This window comes from Oncorhynchus gorbuscha, linkage group LG24, assembly GCF_021184085.1.
Source record: "Oncorhynchus gorbuscha isolate QuinsamMale2020 ecotype Even-year linkage group LG24, OgorEven_v1.0, whole genome shotgun sequence".
Taxonomy (NCBI): Eukaryota; Metazoa; Chordata; class Actinopteri; order Salmoniformes; family Salmonidae; genus Oncorhynchus; species Oncorhynchus gorbuscha.
The window spans coordinates 64270449-64280791 of NC_060196.1; the positions used below are offsets into that span (position 1 = coordinate 64270449).

Genomic DNA, 10343 nt, shown 5'->3' on the forward strand with positions numbered 1-10343 from the left:
GGATGTGGGACAGCATGCTACCAGGTTACAATACTGTGGGTGTGTGGGACAGGTTGCAATAATGTGGGGATGTGGGACAGCATGTCACCAGGTTACAATACTGTGGGGGTGTGGGACAGCATGCTACCAGGTTACAATACTGTGGGGATGTGGGACAGCATGCTACCAGGTTACAATACTGTGGGGATGTGGGACAGGTTGCAATACTGTGGGGGTGTGGGGACAGGTTACAATACTGTGGGGGTGTGGGGACAGGTTACAATACTGTGGGGATGTGGGACAGCATGCTACCAGGTTACAATACTGTGGGGATGTGGACAGCATGCCACCAGGTTACAATACTGTGGGGTTGTGGGGACAGGTTACAATACTGTGGGGATGTGGGACAGCATGCTACCAGGTTACAATACTGTGGGGGTGTGGGACAACATGCTACCAGGTTACAATACTGTGGGGATGTGGGACAGGTTAAAATACTGTGGGGATGTGGGACAGCATGCTACCAGGTTACAATACTGTGGGGATGTGGGACAGGTTACAATACTGTCGGGATGTGGGACAGGATGCTACCAGGTTACAATACTGTGGGGATGTGGGACAGCATGCTACCAGGTTACTATACTGTGGGGATGTGGGACATCATACTACCAGGTTACAATACTGTGGGGGTGTGGGACATCATACTACCAGGTTACAATACTGTGGGGATGTGGGACATCATACTACCAGGTTACAATAATGTGGGGATGTGGGACAGCATGTCACCAGGTTACAATACTGTAGGGGTGTGGGACATCATACTACCAGGTTACAATAATGTGGGGATGTGGGACAGCATGTCACCAGGTTACAATACTGTGGGGATGTGGGACAGCATGCTACCAGGTTACAATACTGTGGGGGTGTGGGACAGGTTGCAATACTGTGGGGGTGTGGGGACAGGTTACAATACTGTGGGGATGTGGAACAGCATGCTACCAGGTTACAATACTGTGGGGATGTGGGACAGGTTACAATACTGTGGGGATGTGGGGCAGCATGCTACCAGGTTACAATACTGTGGGTGTGTGGGACAGGTTGCAATAATGTGGGGATGTGGGACAGCATGTCACCAGGTTACAATACTGTGGGGGTGTGGGACAGCATGCTACCAGGTTACAATACTGTGGGGATGTGGGACAGCATGCTACCAGGTTACAATACTGTGGGGATGTGGGACAGCATGCTACCAGGTTACAATACTGTGGGGATGTGGGACAGCATGCTACCAGGTTACAATACTGTGGGGATGTGGGGACAGAGGTGTGAATCTGTCCCTGAGGTGTGAATCTGTCCCTGAGGTGTGAATCTGTCCCTGAGGTTTGTGTCTGTCTCTAACCCTGAGGTGTGTGCCTGTCTCTAACCCTGAGGTGTGTGTCTGTCTCTAACCCTGAGGTGTGTATCTGTCTCTAACCCTGAGGTGTGTATCTGTCTCTAACCCCGAGGTGTGTATCTGTCTCTAACCCTGAGGTGTGTATCTGTCTCTAACCCTGAGGTGTGTATCTGTCTCTAACCCTGAGGTGTGTGCCTGTCTCTAACCCTGAGGTGTGTATCTCTCTCTAACCCTGAGGTGTGTCTCCACCCTACAGATCAGCAGTACAGTATTGTTCAGCTGTAGGAAGGGCTACCTGCTACAAGGCTCCACAACACGTACCTGTCTACCCAACCTCATCTGGAATGGCTTCCAACCAGAGTGTATAGGTACGTACACACACACACCTGTCTACCCAACCTCACCTGGAGTGTTTAGGTAAGTATACACACCTGACTTAACGATGTAGAGTCATGTAGTATTGTTCATCCTGTCTCCCTCTGCTTTTCATTTCGTAACGTACTTATTTTGTGTCTAGAACATTAATTTACCCTCCTCTAAATCCACCTCTCCTCCCCTCTTCTAAATCCACCTCTCCTCCCCTCTTCTAAATCCACCTCTCCTCCCCTCTTCTAAATCCACCTCTCCTCCCCTCTTCTAAATCCACCTCTCCTCCCCTCTTCTAAATCCACCTCTCCTCCCCTCTTCTAAATCCACCTCTCCTCCCCTCTTCTAAATCCACCTCTCCTCCCCTCTTCTAAATCCACCTCTCCTCCCTCTTCTAAATCCACCTCTCCTCCCCTCTTCTAAATCCACCTCTCCTCCCCTCTTCTAAATCCACCTCTCCTCCCCTCTTCTAAATCCACCTCTCCTCCTCCTCCTCTTCTAAATCCACCTCTCCTCCCCTCTTCTAAATCCACCTCTCCTCCCTCTTCTAAATCCACCTCTCCTCCCCTCTTCTAAATCCACCTCTCCTCCCCTCTTCTAAATCCACCTCTCCTCCCCTCTTCTAAATCCACCTCTCCTCCCCTCTTCTAAATCCACCTCTCCTCCCCTCTTCTAAATCCACCTCTCCTCCCCTCTTCTAAATCCACCTCTCCTCCCCTCTTCTAAATCCACCTCTCCTCCCCTCTTCTAAATCCACCTCTCCTCCCCTCCTCTAAATCCACCTCTCCTCCCCTCTTCTAAATCCACCTCTCCTCCACCTCCTCTAAATCCACCTCTCCTCCCCTCTTCTAAATCCACCTCTCCTCCCCTCTTCTAAATCCACCTCTCCTCCCCTCTTCTAAATCCACCTCTCCTCCCCTCCTCTAAATCCACCTCTCCTCCCCTCTTCTAAATCCACCTCTCCTCCCCTCTTCTAAATCCACCTCTCCTCCCCTCTTCTAAATCCACCTCTCCTCCCTCTTCTAAATCCACCTCTCCTCCCCTCTTCTAAATCCACCTCTCCTCCCCTCTTCTAAATCCACCTCTCCTCCCCTCTTCTAAATCCACCTCTCCTCCCCTCTTCTAAATCCACCTCTCCTCCCCTCTTCTAAATCCACCTCTCCTCCCCTCTTCTAAATCCACCTCTCCTCCCCTCTTCTAAATCCACCTCTCCTCCCCTCTTCTAAATCCACCTCTCCTCCCCTCTTCTAAATCCACCTCTCCTCCCCTCTTCTAAATCCACCTCTCCTCCCCTCTTCTAAATCCACCTCTCCTCCGACTCTTCTAAATCCACCTCTCCTCCCCTCTTCTAAATCCACCTCTCCTCCCCTCTTCTAAATCCACCTCTCCTCCCCTCTTCTAAATCCACCTCTCCTCCCCTCTTCTAAATCCACCTCTCCTCCCCTCTTCTAAATCCACCTCTCCTCCCCTCTTCTAAATCCACCTCTCCTCCCCTCTTCTTCTAAATCCACCTCTCCTCCTCTCTTCTAAATCCACCTCTCCTCCCTCTTCTAAATCCACCTCTCCTCGTCTCTTCTAAATCCACCTCTCCTCCCCTCTTCTAAATCCACCTCTCCTCCCCTCTTCTAAATCCACCTCTCCTCCTCTCTTCTAAATCCACCTCTCATCCCCTCTTCTAAATCCACCTCTCCTCCCCTCTTCTAAATCCACCTCTCCTCCCCTCTTCTAAATCCACCTCTCCTCCCCTCTTCTAAATTCACCTCTCCTCCCCTCTTCTAAATCCATCTCTCCTCCCCTCTTCTAAATCCACCTCTCCTCCCCTCTTCTAAATCCACCTCTCCTCCCCTCTTCTAAATCCACCTCTCCTCCCCTCTTCTAAATCCACCTCTCCTCCCCTCTTCTAAATCCACCTCTCCTCCCCTCTTCTAAATCCACCTCTCCTCCCCTCCTCTAAATCCACCTCTCCTCCCCCTCTTCTAAATCCACCTCTCCTCCCCTCTTCTAAATCCACCTCTCCTCCCCCTCTTCTAAATCCACCTCTCCTCCCCTCTTCTAAATCCACCTCTCCTCCCCTCTTCTAAATCCACCTCTCCTCCCCTCTTCTAAATCCACCTCTCCTCCCCTCTTCTAAATCCACCTCTCCTCCCCTCTTCTAAATCCACCTCTCCTCCCCTCTTCTAAATCCATCTCTCCTCCCCTCTTCTAAATCCACCTCTCCTCCCCTCTTCTAAATCCACCTCTCCTCCCCTCTTCTAAATCCACCTCTCCTCCCCTCTTCTAAATCCACCTCTCCTCCCCTCTTCTAAATCCACCTCTCCTCCCCTCCTCTAAATCCACCTCTCCTCCCCCTCTTCTAAATCCACCTCTCCTCCCCCTCTTCTAAATCCACCTCTCCTCCCTCTTCTAAATCCACCTCTCCTCCCCTCTTCTAAATCCACCTCTCCTCCCCTCTTCTAAATCCACCTCTCCTCCCCTCTTCTAAATCCACCTCTCCTCCCCTCTTCTAAATCCACCTCTCCTCCCCTCTTCTAAATCCAACTCTCCTCCCCTCTTCTAAATCCACCTCTCCTCCCCTCTTCTAAATCCACCTCTCCTCCCCTCTTCTAAATCCACCTCTCCTCCCCTCTTCTAAATCCACCTCTCCTCCCCTCTTCTAAATCCACCTCTCCTCCTCTCTTCTAAATCCACCTCTCCTCCCCTCTTCTAAATCCACCTCTCCTCCCCTCTTCTAAATCCACCTCTCCTCCTCTCTTCTAAATCCACCTCTCCTCCCCTCTTCTAAATCCATCTCTCCTCCCCTCTTCTAAATCCACCTCTCCTCCCCTCTTCTAAATCCACCTCTCCTCCCCTCTTCTAAATCCACCTCTCCTCCCCTCTTCTAAATCCATCTCTCCTCCCCTCTTCTAAATCCACCTCTCCTCCCCTCTTCTAAATCCACCTCTCCTCCCCTCTTCTAAATCCACCTCTCCTCCCCTCTTCTAAATCCACCTCTCCTCCCCTCTTCTAAATCCACCTCTCCTCCCCTCTTCTAAATCCACCTCTCCTCCCCTCCTCTAAATCCACCTCTCCTCCCCTCTTCTAAATCCACCTCTCCTCCCCTCTTCTAAATCCACCTCTCCTCCCCTCTTCTAAATCCACCTCTCCTCCCCTCTTCTAAATCCACCTCTCCTCCCCTCTTCTAAATCAACCTCTGCTCCCTCTTCTAAATCCACCTCTCCTCCCCTCTTCTAAATCCACCTCTCCTCCCCTCTTCTAAATCCACCTCTCCTCCCCTCTTCTAAATCCATCTCTCCTCCCCTCTTCTAAATCCACCTCTCCTCCCCTCTTCTAAATCCACCTCTCCTCCCCTCTTCTAAATCCACCTCTCCTCCCCTCTTCTAAATCCACCTCTCCTCCCCTCTTCTAAATCCACCTCTCCTCCCCTCTTCTAAATCCACCTCTCCTCCCCTCCTCTAAATCCACCTCTCCTCCCCCTCTTCTAAATCCACCTCTCCTCCCCTCTTCTAAATCCACCTCTCCTCCCCTCTTCTAAATCCACCTCTCCTCCCCTCTTCTAAATCCACCTCTCCTCCCCTCTTCTAAATCCACCTCTCCTCCCCTCTTCTAAATCCACCTCTCCTCCCCTCTTCTAAATCCACCTCTCCTCCCCTCTTCTAAATCCACCTCTCCTCCCCTCTTCTAAATCCACCTCTCCTCCCCTCTTCTAAATCCACCTCTCCTCCCCTCTTCTAAATCCATCTCTCCTCCCCTCTTCTAAATCCACCTCTCCTCCCCTCTTCTAAATCCACCTCTCCTCCCCTCTTCTAAATCCACCTCTCCTCCCCTCTTCTAAATCCACCTCTCCTCCCCTCTTCTAAATCCACCTCTCCTCCCCTCTTCTAAATCCATCTCTCCTCCCCTCTTCTAAATCCACCTCTCCTCCCTCTTCTAAATCCACCTCTCCTCCCTCTTCTAAATCCACCTCTCCTCCACCTCCATCTCTCCTCCCTCCTCTAAATCCACCTCTCCTCCCCTCTTCTAAATCCACCTCTCCTCCCTCTTCTAAATCCACCTCTCCTCCCCTCTTCTAAATCCACCTCTCCTCCACCTCCATCTCTCCTCCCCTCCTCTAAATCCACCTCTCCTCCCCTCTTCTAAATCCACCTCTCCTCCCCTCTTCTAAATCCACCTCTCCTCCCCTCCATCTATCCTCCCCTCTTCTAAATCCACCTCTCCTCCCCTCTTCTAAATCCACCTCTCCTCCCCTCTTCTAAATCCACCTCTCCTCCCCTCCATCTATCCTCCCTCTTCTAAATCCACCTCTCCTCCCTCTTCTAAATCCACCTCTCCTCCCCTCTTCTAAATCCACCTCTCCTCCCCTCTTCTAAATCCACCTCTCCTCCTCTCTTCTAAATCCACCTCTCCTCCCCTCCTCTAAATCCACCTCTCCTCCCCTCTTCTAAATCCACCTCTCCTCCCCTCCTCTAAATCCACCTCTCCTCCCCCTCCATCTATCCTCCCCTCTTCTAAATCCACCTCTCCTCCCCTCTTCTAAATCCACCTCTCCTCCCCTCCTCTAAATCCACCTCTCCTCCCCTCTTCTAATTCCACCTCTCCCTCCCTCCTCTAAATCCACCTCTCCTCCCCCTCCATCTATCCTCCCCTCTTCTAAATCCACCTCTCCTCCCCTCCATCTATCCTCCCCTCTTCTAAATCCACCTCTCCTCCCCTCCTCTAAATCCACCTCTCCTCCCCTCTTCTAAATCCACCTCTCCTCCCCTCCTCTAAATCCACCTCTCCTCCCCCTCCATCTATCCTCCCCTCTTCTAAATCCACCTCTCCTCCCCCTCCATCTATCCTCCCCTCTTCTAAATCCACCTCTCCTCCCCTCCTCTAAATCCACCTCTCCTCCCCTCCATCTCTCCTCCCCTCTTCTAAATCCATCTCTCCTCCCCTCTTCTAAATCCATCTCTCCTCCCCCTCCATGTATCCTCCCCTCTTCTAAATCCATCTCTCCTCCCCTCCTCTAAATCCACCTCTCCTCCCTCTTCTAAATCCATCTCTCCTCCCCTCTTCTAAATCCATCTCTCCTCCCCTCCTCTAAATCCACCTCTCCTCCCCTCCATCTCTCCTCCCCTCTTCTAAATCCACCTCTCCTCCCCTTCCATCTCTCCTCCCCTCTTCTAAATCCACCTCTCCTCCCCTTCCATCTATCCCCCTCTTCTAAATCCATCTCTCCTCCCCTCTTCTAAATCCACCTCTCCTCCCCCTCCATCTATCCTCCCCTCTTCTAAATCCACCTCTCCTCCCCCTCCATCTATCCTCCCCTCTTCTAAATCCACCTCTCTTCCCCCTCCATCTATCCTCCCCTCTTCTAAATCCACCTCTCCTCCCCCTCCATCTATCCTCCCCTCTTCTAAATCCACCTCTCCTCCCCTCTTCTAAATCCACCTCTCTTCCCCCTCCACCTCTCCTCCTCTCTTCTAAATCCACCTCTCCTCCCCTCCATCTATCCTCCCCTCTTCTAAATCCACCTCTCTTCCCCCTCCATCTATCCTCCCCTCTTCTAAATCCACCTCTCCTCCCCTCTTCTAAATCCACCTCTCTTCCCCCTCCACCTCTCCTCCTCTCTTCTAAATCCACCTCTCCTCCCCCTCCATCTATCCTCCCCTCTTCTAAATCCACCTCTCTTCCCCCTCCATCTATCATCCCCTCTTCTAAATCCACCTCTCCTCCCCCTCCATCTATCCTCCCCTCTTCTAAATCCACCTCTCCTCCCCTCTTCTAAATCCATCTCTCCTCCCCTCTTCTAAATCCATCTCTGTCCTCCCTGCATCTATCCTCCCCTCTTCTAAACCCATCCCCCCTCCCTCCATCTCCTCCCCACCCCTCCCTCCCTCTCCTCCCTCCCTCCCTCCCCTCCCCCGCTCTCTCTCTCCTCTCCCTCTCCTCCCTCCCTCCATCTCTCTCTCCTCCCTCCCTCCCCTCCCCCGCTCTCTCTCTCCTCTCCCTCTCCTCCCTCCCTCCATCTCTCTCTCCTCCCTCCCTCCCCTCCCCCGCTCTCTCTCTCCTCTCCCTCTCCTCCCTCCCTCCATCTCTCTCTCCTCCCTCCCTCCCTCCCCCGCTCTCTCTCTCCTCTCCCTCTCCTCCCTCCCTCCATCTCTCTCCTCCCTCCCTCCCTCCCCCCCCCGCTCTCTCTCTCCTCCCTCCCTCCCTCCCTCCATCTCTCTCTCCTCCCTCCCTCCCCTCCCCCGCTCTCTCTCCTCTCCCTCCCTCCCCTCCCCCGCTCTCTCTCCTCTCCCTCTCCTCCCTCCCTCCATCTCTCTCTCCTCTCCCTCTCCTCCCTCCCTCCATCTCTCTCTCCTCCCTCCCTCCCTCCCCTCTCCTGCCCTCCCTCTCCTCTCCCTCTCCTCCCCCCCTCCAGCCCACCACTGTAACCAGCCAGAGATGCCCACCCAGGTGGATGTGTCTGCCATAGAGTTGCCGTCTCTAGGTTACACCCTGATCTACACCTGTCAGCCAGGGTTTTACCTGGCCGAGGGGTCAGAACACAGAACCTGCCGTGGCGACGGGAGCTGGACCGGGAAGCAACCTGTCTGTGCTGGTACGAGTAACACACACCTGGACAGTAGACAATCACATGGACACACAAACACACCCTAGTGCAAATACATCACACTCCATGCCCTCCTAATAGCCAGTACACACACACAGCACACAACACACACACACACACACACTTCTAATGGTGTATAATTTGGGGAATAGTCATTTGTTTACTTCTACGACAACACTGCAAAATCCTGTTGTTCAATAATTATTCAAAAAATTGTACAGTTTTCACTGAGGTCTGGGACTTCAATATGGGAGAGGTGTCAGGGAGGACAGGTAGTGAAGAAGGGAGAGGTGTCAGGGACAGGTAGTGAAGAAGGGAGAGGTGTCAGGGAGGACAGGTAGTGAAGAAGGGAGAGGTGTCAGGGAGGACAGGTAGTGAAGAAGGGAGAGGTGTCAGGGAGGACAGGTAGTGAAGAAGGGAGAGGTGTCAGGGAGGACAGGTAGTGAAGAAGGGAGAGGTGTCAGGGAGGACAGGTAGTGAAGAAGGGAGAGGTGTCAGGGAGGACAGGTAGTGAAGAAGGGAGAGGTGTCAGGGACAGGTAGTGAAGAAGGGAGAGGTGTCAGGGAGGACAGGTAGTGAAGAAGGGAGAGGTGTCAGGGAGGACAGGTAGTGAAGAAGGGAGAGGTGTCAGGGACAGGTATTGAAGAAGGGAGAGGTGTCAGGGACAGGTAGTGAAGAAGGGAGAGGTGTCAGGGAGGACAGGTAGTGAAGAAGGGAGAGGTGTCAGGGAGGACAGGTAGTGAAGAAGGGAGAGGTGTCAGGGAGGACAGGTAGTGAAGAAGGGAGAGGTGTCAGGGAGGACAGGTAGTGAAGAAGGGAGAGGTGTCAGGGACAGGTAGTGAAGAAGGGAGAGGTGTCAGGGAGGACAGGTAGTGAAGAAGGGAGAGGTGTCAGGGAGGACAGGTAGTGAAGAAGGGAGAGGTGTCAGGGACAGGTAGTGAAGAAGGGAGAGGTGTCAGGGAGGACAGGTAGTGAAGAAGGGAGAGGTGTCAGGGAGGACAGGTAGTGAAGAAGGGAGAGGTGTCAGGGAGGACAGGTAGTGAAGAAGGGAGAGGTGTCAGGGAGGACAGGTAGTGAAGAAGGGAGAGGTGTCAGGGAGGACAGGTAGTGAAGAAGGGAGAGGTGTCAGGGACAGGTAGTGAAGAAGGGAGAGGTGTCAGGGAGGACAGGTAGTGAAGAAGGGAGAGGTGGCAGGGACAGGTAGTGAAGAAGGGAGAGGTGTCAGGGAGGACAGGTAGTGAAGAAGGGAGAGGTGGCAGGGAGGACAGGTAGTGAAGAAGGGAGAGGTGTCAGGGACAGGTAGTGAAGAAGGGAGAGGTGTCAGGGAGGACAGGTAGTGAAGAAGGGAGAGGTGTCAGGGAGGACAGGTAGTGAAGAAGGGAGAGGTGTCAGGGAGGACAGGTAGTGAAGAAGGGAGAGGTGTCAGGGACAGGTAGTGAAGAAGGGAGAGGTGTCAGGGAGGACAGGTAGTGAAGAAGGGAGAGGTGGCAGGTAGGATATTAACAGCACCTGTGGGGGATTTGACTGGAGAGCAGCTCACTTCCTTGACAGCTAATACAGCTTTGTTGGGATGTGTGTGTGTGTGTGTGTGTGTGTGTGTGTGTGTGTGTGTGTGTGTGTGTGTGTGTGTGTGTGTGTGTGTGTGTGTGTGTGTGTGTGTGTGTGTGTGTGTGTGTGTGTGTGTGTGTGTGTGTGTGTGTGTGTGTGTGTGTCCTGTCGCTAACAGTGACGTTACCAGGGGATTACTTTCGGGGGGGGGTCAATCAAACTGGAAGTGCTTATGTTGACTTCCTGTTGTTGCTGTCGTTTCAGCTGATATCCGTCCCAGTGGGAAGACAGTGGGGACAGTCCAGGAGCCGCCCAACCCCAAACTACCAGGTAACTAAACTAAAATAAGACAGGCTGTAAGAAATCTAGAAATACCGAAATACTCTTCCTGTCTGTTAAATTCACTACAACTTGTTACTAGACAACGACAACAACTCAACATGCCCAGGGACAGACGAACGT

The 10343-nt window shown here is 52.7% G+C and overlaps 1 protein-coding gene across 1 annotated transcript in view; it reads left to right on the plus strand.

Annotated features, from left to right (window-relative positions):
• Positions 1-10343, plus strand: part of LOC124012291 (CUB and sushi domain-containing protein 2-like) — a 463539-nt gene that overhangs the window by 436614 nt on the left and 16582 nt on the right. Inside the window, exons 57-59 of the mRNA XM_046325753.1 lie at positions 1629-1740; positions 8142-8321; positions 10146-10211. Of these exons, the coding sequence (XP_046181709.1) occupies positions 1629-1740; positions 8142-8321; positions 10146-10211 (358 nt within the window). The remainder of the gene's footprint in view (positions 1-1628; positions 1741-8141; positions 8322-10145; positions 10212-10343) is intronic.